We start from the raw sequence: 19,418 nt of genomic DNA, 5'->3' as shown, positions 1-19,418 counted from the left end.
TTGTATTTTGAAACACCCAGTCACCCCTGTAAGCACATAATTTCTTCCCATCATACATAGCTGATTCTAATTTCTTCGATGACCTGTGCCGATGCTTCTCCAATAATCCATGAATGCATAAGACCTTCTGGATACATTTCCAAAAAAAGGATGAGACCTTCATGATAAAACTTCTCTTGGCAGGAATATCTTGAAGGCTAATGCTTATTATGTTGTACTGTTGCATGGTATTACACCACCTCTTCCTTTTAGTAAGTAGAAATGACAAAATGCCCTTATGTAAGAGATTACGCCTACTCAGCCATAGCATTGTCCAGTCAGAGCATAGTTGTAATATAAGTGCGTAGAGCTCAAGGATGATTGCTCCTGTTAGCAATACATAAGTGATAATCACGGACACTCTTGAGTAATCATGCTTTTCGGTGATCAAGAAGGCCATGGATACAGAACTAATTGATAAGAAATTGATGCAACGGAGACTGATGCAGCAAAGAGTGAAGCAACCAGAGAAGCCATCCATCACAAATGAATAAAGCACGACTGCTTTTGAGTGGAACACATCATAGATGAATCCAAGCTCGATTTCAATCATTTTGAAAGTGTCTTCTGATGATACATTCTTGATGATGATTCGGCTGTTCTCAATATCATGGAAGTTAACGATGACATCTGCCAACAACTGCTTGAAAATTTTGAAGAAATTGTAGGCGTTCTGTAAAATGTCTGCATTTTCAAAAGGATCGTTAACAGGCACGTTGAATTGCAAACCTAACACATAGCTGGGAGACTTCTTTGACATGCGATAACTTGGATGCGTCATGGACTCTCTGAAGTGTTCGCTGCTCGCATACCTCAGAACCCATATCCTCTCTCCAGACTTGATTATCCCAGCAACAAAGATTGGAATAGCAAGAAAATTTAATGGAGTACTGGTCCAGCACCTAAGTACGACATAGACAGTTGTAGTCACTTGGGTGACTAGCGTTAGTGCATGCCTGCGCCACAACTCGTTGTCTTCCAAGGAGTATGCAGTAATGGTGTCTGGGCCTCCAAGGTGCAAGAGAAGAAATGGAGCCCAGAATGCTGTAATTACAAGGTCTGGATTCACAGACTTTCCTGCATTGTTGGAAAGCACACTAAGCGACACTGTCACAGCCCACTCTGCTGACAAGTAGGTCAGCCATAGAAGAGTGCTGAGCTTCTTACTAGCTGAATTCTTCCTCATGTTGCCAGTAAAGATGAGGATGCTTTGGAGTCCAAGGCTAAACAAAACGAGAGCACGGATCTCCAGTAGGCTCCACAATTTACTCACACTTGGGGGGATGATCTGCATGGTTTTCTTCCTATTTGTGAAGATCAAACTGCTAAAAATTTGCAAATGTACCAAAGTTTAAACGTGGAATTAGAGGGTAAAGAGAGAAAAATGCAAAGAAAATAAGATTGCTTTATTCATTTTCTGGCTTACTATAAAATTTACTCTTTGAAGTATATTATTAAGAGGCCAATGTGTGAAATGGCACATATTAATTAGTAATCGTACTAGTTGTTAACGAGGGAGGGTGGGGAGCTCTCTCCAAGACTCCAACTAAAGTAAGGATACGAGGTTGACTTGCATTGTTTTCTATGGATGAGTTGTCTTATACTTTGCATTGTTTTTCTTTTTCCTTAGTAAACTGAACCTTTTTTGTCGTAATGCTGGCTGGTCTATCCGGTGCAGGGACTTTAGGAAATCTATGCAACTCAAGTGTCTTACTTAGATTAAAATATTAATACTTAATTTTGGGAATGGAAAGTCTGACAAATGTAACGTGTGTCTGCATAACTGGGATAATCAAATTGGTTTTACTTGTTGCTAATGAATGTAGAGTAGTTGGAGAATCACGACTTATTCCACGATGATTTTGCCGATTCTGTGATAGTAAATTGTGAGTGTTTAATCATCACTTACACATATGTTCACTATTTTTTCTTCACTAATCAAATTTTATTATGTCACAATGATAGCAAGAAGTTAAGAAAAATTGTGTAATCCTAAACTTTTCCATGAAGAGAGTCTTGATATTTTAGGGAATTTGTTAACAAGTCATTTTAAAAAACTTTTATGAAAAAATTAAAAATTTTTCTTTTCCATTTTTTTTTCTTTTCTCATAAAAAAATATTTAAAAATGTATTATAAACTAATACCCTTAGGGTATCCGTTAATATTTTTGTAAATGTAAAAGACACATTAATTAGTAATACATTTTTCAAAAAATAATTTACAGCTTTATTGAATAATTATATATATATATATATATATATTTCAAAAATATATTCAAATTGTACACATGTTCAAAAAACTACATACAACCACAATAAATTCGTACATATAAGTCAATAAATCACTTTTTTTTTTGGTTGAAATCATTCACAAGTATTTTATCTTTTAAAAAGTATGCATTACACACCATAATTGAATATTTATTCATTTTTAACATATGCCTACTCGGCGATTAACATAACTCTAATTAGTTATCTTACTTGTTGCTAACGTTGGAGTTCTCTTTAGACTTGAAGGTGGCTCACACTAGTAGACTAACAGCTTTCCCTGGTCATAAATCATAATCCTCTTAAAAAAAATGGCTATGAGTTCCCCAGAACCTCCTACTCAATTTGGGTACTCCACACCAGTTGTGGGGATAGAAATTTTTTCTAGGAGGCAAGCTAAATATAATAAGGTTTTAAGTAAAAAAATAAATAAATAATAATGCTAGAAAAATACTTATTTTATATGTTAATTTAACTCAATAAATTTGTTCCCTATATTCTTTCATGACACTAAAATTATCTATATATAATGTCTAAAAACTAAATTATAACATTTATTATTACTACACTCTTATTGAGTCACATAAGTGTAATGTTTTGTTTCATTTCACTCTATTTTGGTCCATTTAGTCTACTTCGGGATGCTTTGGGAGAAGATGTTGTTGTAGAATTAAGGAGAGTTGTTTCATTGACAATTATGTCACATTTTCAACGTGATAATGTAATATTGATAGGTTCTTGATAAAATTATATTGTTTTATTATGTTATTAAAGTCATGTATTATTCTTTTCTCTCTTTTTTTTTTTTTTTTTTTTTTTTTTTTTTTAATATAAGTGATTGATTTATTTATGTCTACTTCCTCTTTAGGTCATCCAAGATGTATAGAGGATGAATCGTTTGTAAGGAGCACTAAAAATAAATTTAACTACAAATTAAATTATTTACAAAATATCTTGCCTTATATAATAGTTGAATGTAAAATACATTATGTTTCCTTAAAAATAGAGAAAGAAAAGAACACTTGCAAAGTTTAAAACACTTTTTTCAAATAACAAATATAGATAGCTTAATTTAGAAAATCTAATACATTATATCAACTATATATATTTTGTTAGTAAATAATCACATCATTTTAAGAAATTTTGGAATTTGGAACTAACACTTATATAAGTCTCATCTACCGTATTTTGCACCCTAAACTATCACACTTATCACATTTTGCCCCCCGGTGTTATTTTTGCTGTTATGTTTAACGGAATCCTACTACACATGACAAGTATATGCTTCTTACTTAGGTGGAACAAGCTTAAAAGACTGAAACACCTTGCTTCAAAATCAATTAAAAAAAATACTCAATTTTTTCCACATCTTTCTTTGTGTCTCGCATGCGTACCCACTGCCCAAACCCAAATTTAGATTCTTGTCTCTCACCCTCTCACTTTTCACCCAAAAAAAACTGAAACCCAAATTTTATCCCCAGATTGAAACACCAATCCACCATTGTAACGAAATCCCTAAGTCCCCAATTATTTAATGATTTCCCAATCACACAGTAGTGCAAGTGCAAACTCTAGGTCACAAACGTCGTTCAACTCTGAGAATGGAGTTAATTGTTGGTAATAATGACATAGCTGAATTATGTTGATTCAAATTTCAAACATGTGAGGATGCCAATAACGTGTACATAGTGGAGTATGTCTTTTCTTGTTTCTGTTCTACCTTTAATGCAGAATATTTTAAACATTTCTAAAAGGGTGTTTAGGGTTTTGTTTAATTGATTTTGAAGAAGAGTTTTTCGGTCTTTTAATTTGTCCCATCTTAAGCAAGAAGCATGTGCTTATCACATGCAGTAGGATTTCGTTAAACATAACAACAAAAATAACACCGAGGTACAAAGTGTGATGAGTGTGATAGTTTAGGGTGCAAAGTATAATCTGGTGCATAATTTAGGATAGTAAAAAGTAATTTTCCCAAAAAAGAAAAAATCATCAAAATTTTCCGCGTGTCGAGTAGGTCTATGGCTAGTTTATTACTAGTTTTAATTAAGTTGAATGATGGTATAAATGGAGTATCTATATTCACTACAATAGTGAAAAGTATGAAAAAATTCAAGATAAATTAAATATCATTATTTATTTATTTATAATATTTATCATTGATGAAATTTTTAGATTCCCCCCTCCCTTTTTTCTAAATATGAATTTCAATAATTATTATTGTTATTATAGATATTTATTATAATTGTGTTTGTATGGAACTATATATTCTAGATTATACATTTATTACAATTAAATACCAAGATTGTAACGAATTGTTTAAATATAAACATAATTTAAATATAATATATATATACACACACCAGGCAACTCTTTTTAAAAAAGTAATGGATCCCACCTTATAATAATATTATAATAAAATAAAACCACTTGTACAACCTACTTCTCCACCACTATTTTTTTGAATAGAATTATGAAAAAAGAAAAGAAAAGAAAAACTACTCTCACTCACTGGTCATTATAGCACCTCAAAAAAATTGAGGACCACAAAATTTTTCACAATTTTTTTATCACAATTGTTTCGTGGCAGAGTGTGAATGTTGAAATTTTTTTTTGAGTTTAATTATGTGTTAGTATTTGTTAATCACTCACAGTCTGCCATATCAAAATTTTGTCAAAAACATTATGAAATAATTTATGGTCTAGAACTACTCATAGCATCTCTGTTACGTACAACAATTTTTTCTTTCCTCACCAGCATTTTTCAATCTCAAACCCAAGTTTTTTTTACAAACCCAAATTTTAATTGTATATGACAATTACATTTGCATATAGTAGTTTATTTATTTATTTTTTTATATCAATTAATATTTTTTCGAATTAATTTTACTCTCTTTTGATCTTGCCTCCCCTAACCTAAAATCTTGGCTCCGCCACTGATACACACACAAAAAAGAATAATGAAGAGTAAAATTGTGAGGTTTCAAAAGTTTATATGCACCACCGCACACCCTTATGGTCCATTTGAATCGAGGGGGAGTAGAGTAGAGTAGAGTAGATTTAGCACAAAATTAGCTTATTTTTAGTCAACTCTACTCTACTCCCCTCTACTCTCCATCCTTTCCCCCTCCATCCAAACAGGTCATTAGTGCGATGGTCACTCCATAAGTATAAGTGCTTATAGGGTGTGGAGGTTGCAAGGGTCAGAGTTCAAGTCTCCAAGGGGGAGCTTTACACACATATACACTTAAATTAGGTTGGAATATAATTTCTATCTTGTATAAAAAAAAAAAAAAGTTTATATGTCACAATATTATAAACTAAAAATAAATAAAAAGTAAAATAGCATTAGTTTTATATATAATTTCAATATCATCTCACATAATATTAGGTCTTAGTAATAAAATTTATGATGAAATTTATTATTTACTTATGAGGAAGGAATATCATGTAATTGTTCTCAAAAACATTAGTCATTAATTTCCCAATGCAAGTTCCAAGTAAAGAAGAATATTTAAGAATAATAAAAGATAAGTCTAGCGGACTTGCGGAACCTTTTTTTTTTTTTTTTTTCTTTTGAGAATCCGCTTCACTCTGTTTTATTAAATTAAGAAGAAGGCTTATTAGCCAATACAAGAACATTAATGTCTGGTGAAACATGCTCCATCCAGACTATTAAACCCGAACAAAACCTAGCATTCTTTGCTAAAGCATCAATAATAGAATTTCCTTGTCTATAGGAATGAGAGAAACTAAAACTCCTTAAGGAGTGTACATAGGATAAAGTATCCTTAATGAGATGACCATAAGCAGATTGAAATATATCACCTTTTCAAAGGGAATTGATGACTGTTTTCGAGTCTCCTTCCATTATGGAACCTTGAAGACCTACTTTTTGGGCAAAAATAGCAGCCCGCCTAGCTGCAAGTAGTTCCAAGCATGTAACTGAAGGTGGTTGTGGAATTTTTTAAGAAAGTGCTGCAATGATTTCCCCTACATGATCTCGTATCACTACATCCAAGCTTGCCTCACTCGTGTCTAAGAATAAAGCTCCATCAAAATTTGTTTTGAAGCTATGTTGATCTGGTGGTGTCCGCTTTACTGCCTTTGGACGTGCTTGCTGCCTTGGAGACTTGCTGCTTAGCTGTTGATGGAAAGACAGGAACCTCTTAGCCTTCAAAACAACACGGTTTCTTGAATTTGTTTCGCCTTGTCCAGAGGTGCCACGCAATGGTGGTGAAGAGCTCCAATTGCTAGGGTTTATTGAGGATCAGTTCCACCAAATTTTGAAAGGATCCCACGGCTCATTTTCGGCGATCCACCCATCTGAAATCTACCTCCCAAACCAGCCGGACCGAGTCGCATTCCTAGAGAGCATGAAGAACTATTTTGGCCTAGTTTGTGCAATGTGGATAGGAGCTTTTTGCAATGATTTTTCTCCGTAGCAAGTTGACCTTTGTGGGCAATGCATTTGAGCACGCTTTCCATAAGAAGTCCTTAAGTTTTCCTAGTACACCAGCCTTCCACAATTTTTTCAAGAACTCGTGAGTTTTGTCAAGGTTTGAAGGTGAGGCCGAATTTTTTTGTTCTTCTGCACACAGTCGTTGATACCCTATGCTAACTGAATAGGATCTATCCCTACTCCATGGCCAATACAAAAGATTAGGTTGCTTGATGATTCCTAGTGGAATGGACTTGATTTGCTCAGCTTCAAAAGGCAAGAAAGTGTTGTCAATAGTATGAGAATTCCAGCCATACATGAGTGGATCAATTAGAGCTGATACAATTGCTGAGCTAAGTGCAGGTACAGGGGGTGACACCACATGGCCTTATGTCTCTCCTGGCAGCTAGTTTGCTCCGTAGATCTTGATTTGAGTGCCATCACCTACTCTCCATTTGGCACCCATTAAAATGAGTTTTCTAGCATATAAAATACTTCTCCAAGCGAATGAACCAGATTTAGCCTTTGCCTCAAAAACACTGCAATTTGGGAAGTATTTTGCTTTGAACACGTTGTAAAAAAGAGAAGTTTTATCATGCACTAGCCTCCACACTTGCTTGGCTAACATGGCTTCATTGAACTTGCCAAGATCTTTGAAACCCATGCCTCCATCAACCTTTGGCTTGCATAATGTCTCCTGATTTCTCCAGTGTATTTTTCTCCAGTCACCCCTTTATCCCTACCAAAATTTACGGATCATCATTTCAATGTCTCTACATAGACCAACCGGCAAGCGAAAGCAACTCATTGCAAAGGTGGGGATTGCTTGCACTATGACTTTAAGGAGAACTTCTTTGCTGGCTTGTGACAACAATTTCTGCTTCCACCCTTGGACTTTTCCCCACACCCTTTCCTTGATGAAATTTAGGCTAGCATTTCTATTTCTACCCACCATCGTTGGAAGGCCTAAATATTTTTCATATTTCTTGATCTTTGAAACCCCAAGGAAATTTTTTATGTCATTTTTCAGCTCCATGGATACAGTTTTGCTGAAGAAAAGAGTGGTCTTTTCCTTGTTGATACGCTGCCCTGAAACTTTCTCATATAATTCTAGAATTTCTTGTATGGCTTGGATATCACTTATCTAAGCATGACAAAACAACAGGCTATCATCAGCAAAAAATAAATGGGAGATTTTTGGACCATACTGGCAGAGGGAGTATCCCCTAATTTTGTCTTCATTCACAACATGTTGGATGAGAGCATTTAGGCCTTCTGAGCATAGCAAGAAGAGATACGGTGACAAAGAATCACCTTGTCTAAGGCCTCTTGAAGGGATAATATTTCCTTTTGGTTCACCATTCACAAGAATGGAATAGGTAACAGTGCTGATACATTCAGAAATCAAATTCACCCATCTTCCATTAAAGCCCATCTTTTCCATCAATTGTAGAAGAAAAGTCCATTCCACTCTATCGAAAGCCTTGCTCATGTCAAGTTTGAGTGCCATAGAGCCAATTTTCCCTGATTTCTTTGTTTTCATGTGGTGCAATGTCTCAAAAGCAACTAATATATTATCTGAAATTGCTTTGTCAGATTGAAAAGCCCTTTGAGATTCAGATATAATATTAGGTAAAATGACTTTTAGGCAATTAGCTAAGACCTTTGAAATAAGCTCATACACAATATTACACAAGGCTATAGGTCGAAATTCAGTTATATGCTCAGGACTTTTCACTTTTGGAATAAAAGTGAGGTAGGTGTGATTTATAACTACTAGGATGTGGGCCGAATTGAAGCATGAGAGTATTGTAGCAGCTACATCACTTCCAATATCCTCCCAATAGTGTTGGAAAAATATTGGGGGCATCCCATCAGGACCTGGAGCTTTTAATGGAGCCATTTGAGATAGAGCTGCGTCTACCTCTTCCCTTGTAAACTCACGGCCAAGGAGGGTGTTCATCTCTTCAGTAATTGTTTGAGGAACATGCTGTAAGACTGATTTAATGCTACATGGATTTGCTGTGGTGAATAAACCTGTATAATAATCCACCAATAGGGCTGCTACATTGTCATCCCCAGTGCACATCTCTCCATTTGCATTTCGAAGACCATGGATATTATTGTGGCAAAATTTGTGAGAAGCACTACTGTGAAAGTAGCTAGTATTTTTGTCCTCGGATTTGATCCAATGAGATTGAGACCTTTGATGCCAAATTTTTTCCTCCACCACCAACAACCCATTTATTTCATGTTTCAGTTGTTGTATCTAATCAAAATTTTTTGTCTGAGCCGCCACCCTCTTTGCCTATTTCAATTTTTTTTTCTTCTCCACCAATTGTCTTGTAATATTATCAAAATTCTGTTTACTACACCGTTCCAAACTTGATTGGAATTTGTTGATTTTTCCAGCAACATTTGTCATAGGAAAGGGCCCAAAATTCTGACTCCATGCCGTGTGGACTGTTTCATGACAACCCCTATTGTCTAACCATACTTGTTCGAATCTCCAAGGGTGTTGCTTCTTTCTTGGGATGCCCATCGGATGGATTTTGATGGGTTTATGGTCTGAGGTACCGTACTTAAGAGTGAGCACCTTTGTTGCTGGAAACAGATTCATCCATTCTTGGGTTGCCACAACCCTATCAAGCCATTCCCAAATCGTGTTGCCATTCAGATAATTTTTATACCAAGTGAACTTGTTTCCCGAATATCCCATGTTAATGAATCCACATTCATCAAAAACATCTCTGAACTCCTGCATTTGCCCATTTGGTCTTGGCCTGCCACCAACTTTTTCATGAGATTTTAGAATCTCATTGAAGTCGCCAGCACAAATCCAAGGAAGAGAAGACTTGTGGTGAAGCCATCGTATTTTATTCCATGATTCCATGTGATTCCGGGTCTTTGAAAAGCCATAGAAGCCAGTAAGTCTCTAACTGTTTTCCTTCCCTTTGTCGATAATGGCATCAATATAATTTAGGGATGAATTTTCGACTGATAGTTCAACATCTTTTTTTCCAAAACAAAGCTAGTCCCCCACCTCTTGTGACTTGGGAAACTCCAAATGTATCTCCAAACCCCATCTTATTTCGTAATTCGATTAGCCTAGCTTCATCCAGCCATGTTTCGACTAAGAACACAACTGCAGGATCTTGTACCCAGACTAGGTCACCGAGCTCCTGAATCGTCTGTGGGTTCCCAAGCCCACGACAATTCCAACAAAGTAGACTCATTGTTCATGGCGATGTTGAGATACAGCTACTGCCAATTCAAGTTCTGGTTCATGGGAAAGGACTCTTTTTTTGTTTGGTTGTTCAAAGGCTTCTTCTAGTGTGAGGGTGCATTTGTGAGGAAGGGTATTTTTCTGTGTAGAGTCTAAGTCTTGAGGAGTTCGTGGGATTCTTTTCCATGTTCTTGGAGCGTTATCAGGGATGCACGTGTTTGGAATAGGGTTTGGGTGAGGGATGTGGTGTTGCACGTGTTCACTTAAGTTCAAGGGTTGTGTAGGAGTGGTGGGTAACGGTATTGAAGAGTCCAAATTTGAGTCAAATTCTGTTGCCCTAGCCTCCACGGCATTAACTCCTTGATTAATGCATGTGTTGCTGTCAAACTTCATTATTTCCTGATCAATATCAAATAACGTATCAATAAAGGATTTTCCTAAACCATTTGTGGCAATAACTCCCTGTAACGTATCGTTATTAATGCTGGCTACGGGTTCAGTTTGCCTTGTGCCCTGATTTTGAGTCGCCAGAGATGAGTCCGCTGGGTTTGCAGTCGTGGTTGTTCATGGCTTTTTGTTTTCAGGCCTTTCTCTTTTTTTAGAGCTTCATAGTATCCTGGGACTTTGATCACAGTTTTCCAAGGCATGACGAACGGGGAAGCTCTAATCCATGGTCCATATTCTCGGTCTTCAGGATTCAGGGTACCATTACTTTCAATCCACCTGTCAGTGGTCAAGGCAGTCACACCAATAACAGATAATTGGAAGTCTTTCATATTTGAAACTTACCCAACCCATTTCACCATTCTCCAGGGATATTTTCCAGCCACGACACATAGGGATAGTTACATTCATGGTGGTTTTTACTCCGAAGTAGTGACCACCCTGCATCTCAGAAAGTTTTGCATCCTTACACACTTCTCCTACTGCATTACAGAGATCCTTTGCAACTCCCCTGTTTAAAAGGGTACTGGGATCGTGTACTTGGACCCACATTGTGACTCTATTGAAATTGAGTTCGCTAATAGGGATAGCATTGTCATAGCGGCATAGTACAACAAGGTGCTTATCAAAGCTCCATGGTTGGAGTGAGAGTATTTTTTCTGCCTCTTCTTTATTATCAAAAGCGAAAGGGAGAATGTGATTTCCTGCTATCCGAACCTGAAAGCCATTTTTTGAGTGCCATAATATGTTAAAGGTCCGGATGACTGCTTCAGTACTTAGTGCTCGCTTGGTGAAAAACTTAGCTGGCAGAATTGTTTCTCCAGATGATCTTTCTCTAGAAAAGTTAAGAGTACCATCCTCTCTTTCATTCAGGGACAGGTTACTCCAGTGTTTCATTATCCCTTCAATTGGTTGAAGACACACGTGTTTCCCAAACCCCAAAGAAAAAACCCCACTAAACCCTACGATAAACAGTGTTTATCCAAGGACCGACAGCCTTACTTGAAGGGACAACGAATTCTACAGTGAAAGAGAAGTTTCGGTGTTTCCAAAACTTTTCTTGTCAGAGAGAAACTTTTTACGAAACACTTGCGGAACCTGAACGAACCTTGGAGGAATTATACCATAATATAGTGAGGAGGAAAAAAAATTAATGCCACTACTACTCTCGCCTTCAACGACCCCAGTTTACATTGTTTGGATTCAGCCGTTGAGAAACCTCGTTCCTTCATTGTTGCCCCTTCCCATAGTTTGTCAAATAGTGAGAAAGGTAGGAGGTTTATTTAGAAGAAGGGTTAATCGGGTAGAAAGTAAGAACTCAATCTCAAACTTTAATTAATTAAAATATATATATATTAAAAAAAAAATTATTGAGATGTAAAATTCTGAAGTCTCCAAAGTTTAGATGTCAAAATTTAAATAATCAATAAAAAGTCAAAAGTTTCGGTCTTAATATTTATATATGGATAAATTAGAAATATATAGAAGCAAATATAGTAATATTTAATTAAGTAAAACAAAAGACTAAATAATTAAACAATATAAATATTAACTCTCTACAATTTCTGAAGTTGGAAAAAATGTTTGTTTAAATCTAGAATTTTGTCACATTTGAACAAAGAATATATAACTGTCATTTTTATCAAGCAGCCATCCACTTGCCAGATTATGGAAAGACTATATTGACTTTGAAGTCTCTGTCTAGGAGAGTTGACGTTTCTTTTAAAACCATGCCTTTGTTTTTGCTGAATCACAGATTACTCCGACAACTAATGGAAGCGTAGAAATTTTTTTTATTATTTTGTAACTGAAGACTGGATGAAAGTTGTCGAAATAATTTGTCGTAAAAAATCAAGACAAAAAATAAATAAATAAATAATAATAAAATCAAGATAGAAGACGCTATCATTTGAATTGTTTCATTAAAATCGTTAGATGGTCCAAGTTTACATAACCCTAGTGCACTATCTAGTTGAGCTAGTGTTTTAATGATTAAAGAGAAATTGGGTGGATTTTAGAATTATTTAATACACCAGTTGTATAATATTGGTTTCTTCCAATAAGATGATATTTCATGAGACCACTGTTTGAGATTATTCTCTCATAATATATTAAGAATCGCTCACGAAGAACTACATATATTGTGTGAAATGTTTCATATATAAAACCATCTCATAAGATCCTTTTTTTTTTTTTAACAAATGAATCAGCCTATTAGAATATATATATATATATATATATATATATATTCTTTTGCTTGGTAAAAAAATGGCTCATATAGCTAGGTATCATTGTCCTGGTCCACTTAAACCCGAATTTTATAGTGTAAGATCACCGAAACTACTTTGAGACGACTTCTACCATCAGGTAACCACCTATATAAATAAATAAATAAATATATATATGTGTGTGTGTGTGTGTAAGGTTGAATTTAATCAACCATTTTATTGGCTTTATTCCGTACCAAATTTGCTTATATTTTAGCAATTAGTAACCCTCTATTTAGGTGGGATTGTTGTAAGGGTAGTGAGTGAGATAGAGTGTTGATTGTTCAAGAGTGTGCGAGAAAATAGAGACTTGCAGCTTGTTCTCGCGGGTGGCTCGTGGCTTTAAGCCGCCAGACGCAGCACATGTGCCAAGCGTGCCAGAAGGTGAACAGTCATGCTAGCTGGAGCACTACAGGACAACTGGTCATACGGTTATCTCGCGATTAGATCTCGCGACTCAGTCAAGTCGCGAGGTCAAGCCGCGAGCCACTCCTGTTTTGTAAAATCTGACGTTTCACATTCCTCTCTCACTCCAGTATAAATACCCCTTATACCCACAAATAAAAGAGAGCTTCCAGAGAGAATTTTGAGAGAGAAACCCTAAAGAAAAATAAGATTGATTCACCTACAACCTATACATTAGAGTCTCTTCAAATTCTTCAACTCTCTTCCTCTCCATTGTCAAATCCTTGAGAGGCATTTTACCAAAACCTTGTTCTCACCATATTCATCACTATGAGAGGGCTTTTTGGTGTTCTGGGAAGCAGTTAGGAATGAACCAATCTACATTTGTTGATGTTACGGTCTAGTAATGGAATCTGGGAAGCTAGAAAAGAAAAAGGTTCAGCGCAACCTCGTTGGAGCAAGAAGCTTGGAGGGCTTAGGTGCACTGGGTAGATTAGGCTTGGAAGGTCTATTGCTGTCCATGTATCCCAACTACATTTTCTAGTAGATTGTTTACCGATTGGAGGGCGGTGGAGAGGTTTTACGCCGAGGGTTTCGGTTTCCTCTTCGATAACACATCACGTGTTGTCTTTGTGTTTGCATCTTCCTTCCTTTTTATCTTTGTCTTTTTATTATCTGCTGTGGGTTGTGATTTTAATTTGACTTAGATAGTTTTTCCAATTCTGTATTATAGCTTATGTTCATTTTTCGCACACTAGTTGTTTGACATAATGCTTGAATTGGTTAAGTTATAAATTGAGAGTCTAAACGTTCAAGGGTGTTTATACACATAATTGAACTTTCAATATATATATATATATATATATACACATATTATTGAGATGGTTTTATTGAATGCACGCACTTACTGCATGCAACCGGTGTCGTATCGCAAGTGGGATTTACATCCCTAAACTCTCTCTAGATAATCTCTTTATTATACGGCACACTTGTGTTACAGGTAAAAGATGGACTAGATAACGCCTCCTGGATTAGGGAAGGTTTACAGGGAGTCAGGATTGAATTGACGTCAAGTCATTACCTACTCAATTATCTAGTATTGTAACAATTAATTATTAAGTTAAACAAAAGATTAAATAATGAAACAATAAGAATCGAAGCATAGACCTAGGAAAAATGTTGTTTGAATAAACCTAAAATTTTGTCTCATTTGAAATTTAGATCCATCCATTAATTTTGTATGTTTAAATCTAGAATTTTGTTACATTTTTTTTTATACATTGATTATTATTTATTTATTTATTAATTATTGGATACATTGATAATTAAGGTGAGGAGATTTGAATCTTGAATATTCCCATTGAAATCATAAAATTTTCTTTAAAATGACTACTTGCTAGCTCAAATCAGAAATAAAAGCGAGTGAAATTACGAAAAAAATATCAATAAGCTGCCCAACACAAATATGGAGTCTTGGTGATTTGAGACAAGGTGTGATATTTTGGTGATGCGTCTGAATGTGTGTCTTTTATCTTTTGCTCATTTAACAGAATTTTCACCAACCATTATATTTCTAAGATGTAATTGGTCACTTATTTTTAATTGATTTTATCTTCCAATTTAGGTTAAAAAATGTCCTAAGCGTTCCTAAGCTAAACTAAGCTCTAAAATCATGTATCAAGCCAAAAGATGTAGATCCAGATCGAAGTTCGGTTACACATGTAGATGCATGATATTAGGCATTGTACAACGTCTATCTTTTGGCAATAACTTCTTTTTTATATGATTTTCTGTTTAAAAAATAACTTGAATATTCGACATGATATTTTTGGATAAACATGGTTTTATTTCCCAAAGCATTTTTTCTCATTAAAAAAAAAATACAATTGTCAAATTCTTGTGGAGTATCAACTTGATCCTTGTCAATTTTATTGATCATAAGGATATTTAGTATAATTTGGTAAAATTTGGGTTTGAAAATGGTGATGTCTATGAACTATCAACTTATGGACTTTTGTGCAATTCTTAAAAGTTTAGGGGGAAAAGTGAAATTTTTTGTAGTTTAAGAATTGAGGTGAAAATTTTGAAATGTTTGGAGCAATTGTTTAGTTTTCTAGGTCAAAGTGTAGCTTTAGAAAGCTTTTGAATTTAAAATGTAATTTTGGAAAAGCTTATGATCAAAATGAAATTTCAAGTAAATTTTGAGGTCAAAATGAAATTTTAGAAAACCTTAAGTATTAAAATATAATTTTGGAAAAATTAGTGGGTTGAGATGTAATTTTTGAAGAATGTGATGGCAATTTCAGAGTAATCATATCAAAGTTTGTATAATAAAAAATTGTGTCAAATTTACACATTTTAGAGTAATCATATCATTTTTTTTTCTAAGAACTATCCATATCAAATAAGGTAAAATTGTCTAAATATGTCTAAGAACTATCCATATCAAATAAGGTAAAATTTTCTAAGAACTATCCATATCAAATAAATTTACACTATTTTATTTTATATTTTATTATATCTTTACATATTATGAGTATGAATGAAGAGAGTGAGTGGTTGTTGTGTGTGAAAAAAAGAAAAGTAAATAGAGAAAATTGATATTTTATTGAAATGTAGTGTAAAATAAATAATTTGATGTATAATTCTTTAAAAATTGAGCAAATAAAATAAAATAAAAAAGTAAGTTTTTATAATAAAATAGAAATGAATTTTTGTACCAGCGGATACGAATATTGTATCTATGTTTAAGCTAATGTGTCAGTTGGATTCGATTTTTGGATTGGGCTTTTAGGTGACCTGATTGAATTTTGTAAGAAGAACGGCAACCAGGCCCATTACTGGCGGTGCCTCTTGCACCCGTTTGCTCTTCCCCATTTTCTCTCTATCTCACCTTTTTTTCATGACCCAGGGTCCCAGACATCATGGTCGAGCAACTTCAAGGTTTCGATCTCGCCACTGGGTATGTTTGTGTTTATAGTATATGTAATTTCAGATGTTTAGAAGTGGACCTATATATGTGGTGGTTGTAACATTATCAGATTAATTATGTGACTGTGTGTCTGTGTTGGTGAGAATAGCTAATGTGTTTATATACATATTTCTGACGCTGCATGAATTTGGTGTATCCGTGGATGCGTATGCGATGAGCGTGTGTGAGTGAGGCGTACAGATTATACATACTAGAGGATGGTGAATATGTGTGATTGTTAAGCAATGTCTGTAAATCAATGTGTGTTAGGGGAATCACTGTACTGAAACTAGCATTAGCAACCATATGGAAAATGAAAAGGAAATAGATGTTACACTTCTTTGAGCCTTCTGCCAGCTTCTTCATGATCTTGGGTTTGAATTTCTTGCTCTGCAGTTTCTCGAGACTTTGAATTCCTTCGTAATGGTGGCCCTCTTTATCATTATTTAAGATACCAATAAATTTATTTTTAGTATAGTTGAGATTTAATCCAAATTATATTGCTTCTCAAAAAAAAAAAAAAAAAAAAAATCCTAATTATTTTTTGAGATGCAAAGAGATTTTAGCAGTTGAATAATTAAAACTCATTCCTTAATACTATATTCTCAAAAGGCCTCTCAATGAACCACTAGCCTTTTTTCTTTTTTTTAAAAAAATTACTTTCTTCAACAAATTATTTATTCTTTCTCTATTCTATATTTATTCCGTTTTCCTATGTTAGTATGTTAGTGCTTGATATTGATACAAAGAGCACTCCCATTTGAGCATATTTTACCAAGGTAGTTTTGTATTAAAGGAGGAAATTACATGAAAAGACCAACAATTTATTCGTTACAAGTTTTTAGTTTTATCAATTAAATTTATAAACTTTTGAAACCTATTCAATTTAAAGCCTTCATCAATCTTTATTATTGCAAACAATAATAGAGTAGAGAAAAAGTGAAAAACATGATACTTTGGATAAAATTTTGCATTTCACTTTAATAAACTTCAACTTTTTAGGGTATAAGATTCATTTACAGCTTATCATTCTAGGTGAAGCTTTTACTATTTGTCTATTATTTTTAATGGCTATCAAATTGATTTATGCACCAAGAGTACGATAGTTACAAGATGGTATTGGCCCAGTTGTTTCAGATTTGACTCCAACTCAGTTCTCAACCTTTAAACCCCACCTATCCCTAGTCGTTGGCTCGATTTAATTAGGTCGGGTTGATACCCATTTACAAACGGGATTTTGCTATTCCTCCAACTGTGTAGATGAAACACAAGATTTATTGATGATTTCTCCTTTTTTTTCTCCCCTATTTACTACTTGAAATAACAAATATGAATAATTGAGATAAATAGAAGTTCCAAAATCAAATGGTTTTATAAGTTTTACACTTTAATAGAAAAAATAAATTTATAATCTAATAGAAATATGGTAAAAACTATCAGTCTTTTTATATAATTTTCCATAAACAGTGGCTGATATACTCTTGTGCATGTTTATATATGTGTGTGTTTGTATTCATTTATCATCCTCAACTTTTTCTTGAAATTACAAATATGCCTTGTCCATTTAAAATCGATCTCTTTCACCCGCTTCTCTCACACTCTTGTATTATTGCATAGCAACAGCAACCAAACAAAAAGCTCGCAACTCGCGACACCATACTCTTCGAATCTTCGGTTACCAAAGCATGTGTTCCATCAAGTCTTCAATTGCATCTAAAATTACAATGGATTTGACTTTGAGGATTTGTTAATGGATTGGGCCTTGAAGATTCGGTGTGGCCACGTGTACGTGAATTTGGGGCAGCGGCGTGGGCAATTTTGGTAATTGCATTATATTCCCTGAACTTACTCAACACTCTGACAAAAGATATAGCTTTTTTTTAATTTTTTTTAATATACATTATTTTTAATATGCTCATAATAATTATCTAGAAACATATAAATAGTTTTTTTTTTTTTTTTTTCGAGAAAATTATAGAGTAAATAGTTGAGTGATTCACTAGAGTAGTAATTTATTTCGATGAAAATGTTTTGTTCTTTTCTTTGTAGTTGGGTAAAATTTAATATTCTGCATCATGTTTTTCTTGGAAATGTTACAGTAATTAGTAAATGCACTCTGTTACTGTTAGCATTTGTTTTCGTATCTGTGCTATTACAGCTTCTCAAATGAGTTCTTGGACATTCAAAACGCTTGTACAGCAATATGGTAGCAATTACCTACAGTCAACTGTTCATGTGGTGAAGAATGACTGGGTGTGAGAGCAACTTACCAAAAAAACAAAACCTTAATATGGTGCATCATTTCTCTGCTGGAAATGTATATTTTAGGAGAGATACAATATGATTTTAATATATGGCCTTTATTCCATAATTATTGCTCTCTACAGTTAAGCTACGGCACCAATGAGTTTTATATTAGTATAGGTGGGATTCAAATCCAGTTATCTTATTTGACAAGAAGTGACTTCATTAGTTAAGCTAATTAAAACTTAAAAAAAAATGTTGTAGTAATTAGTAAAAGCAGTCTGTTTAGCTTCCCAAAAGGTTAAGGTAGTTGAAAACAAAAATTTAGATGTAAAGAAAGAATGTCAGCCCAGGTTTCAAGAAAAGAAATGGGAGAGGTATCTATTATCTTTTGTTGTTGGTAAATTTTAAAACATGCAAACAAAGTTAACTGGTAAAGGGATAACAATTCTCCCCTCCTCTTCTTCCCCACTATACCATCTCATCTCATTTCCAAACATAAGTGCAGAAGCTTCGGTAGACTGATACGAATACATTGGAATTTGGAAGTAATGGAAGCACATTCGCAATTTCACACAGACAATAAGGTAAAACAAGTCACACAAGATAATAAAATTTAAACGATTTGAATGAACTACAAACACAACTCACAGTCCTTCACAAACCAAACTCATAAACACGATCGCATATCACACTCACAAACTAAAACCAAACCATATCCCATGACACCCATCTCACAACCAACCACTTCGTACTAACAATGCCTACCATTCTATTAAAGTTTTCTGCACAGTAAAAATATTGTTTATAACTTATGAAACACTTAAAGAAGCCGAACCTCAAATAATTAAACTTGAACAAATAGAAGTACCTCACCATGACCCATAGTAAATTTCCATGTCTTCCAGGAAACAATTCTCTGGTTTTCGTTCAACACCACATCAATTCTCAGGGACCAGGAGAATAATATAAGGAAGCAATCGTCTGCTACAAGTCCTTGCGTTAAGCTTACAATATTTTCGAAGGAAATTAAATCAAATGCAAACCAAAGGGAAAGAATGACATACCTAACATGCATTAAAGCTGGAGTCTTTCTAGCTTGTAGTCAATTTCTTT

At 34.4% G+C, this 19,418-nt stretch overlaps 1 protein-coding gene across 1 annotated transcript in view; it reads right to left on the bottom strand.

Annotated features, from left to right (window-relative positions):
- LOC115989846 overlaps positions 1-1,225 on the bottom strand; it is a 3,210-nt gene extending 1,985 nt beyond the window's left edge. The window contains exon 1 of the mRNA XM_031113725.1: positions 158-1,225. Coding sequence (XP_030969585.1) covers positions 158-1,225 — 1,068 coding nt within the window. The remainder of the gene's footprint in view (positions 1-157) is intronic.
- Positions 1,226-19,418: the final 18,193 nt, after the last annotated feature.

The sequence above is a fragment of the Quercus lobata genome, chromosome 5 (assembly GCF_001633185.2).
Source record: "Quercus lobata isolate SW786 chromosome 5, ValleyOak3.0 Primary Assembly, whole genome shotgun sequence".
Taxonomy (NCBI): Eukaryota; Viridiplantae; Streptophyta; class Magnoliopsida; order Fagales; family Fagaceae; genus Quercus; species Quercus lobata.
This window is presented reverse-complemented; position numbering and strand designations above follow the sequence as displayed.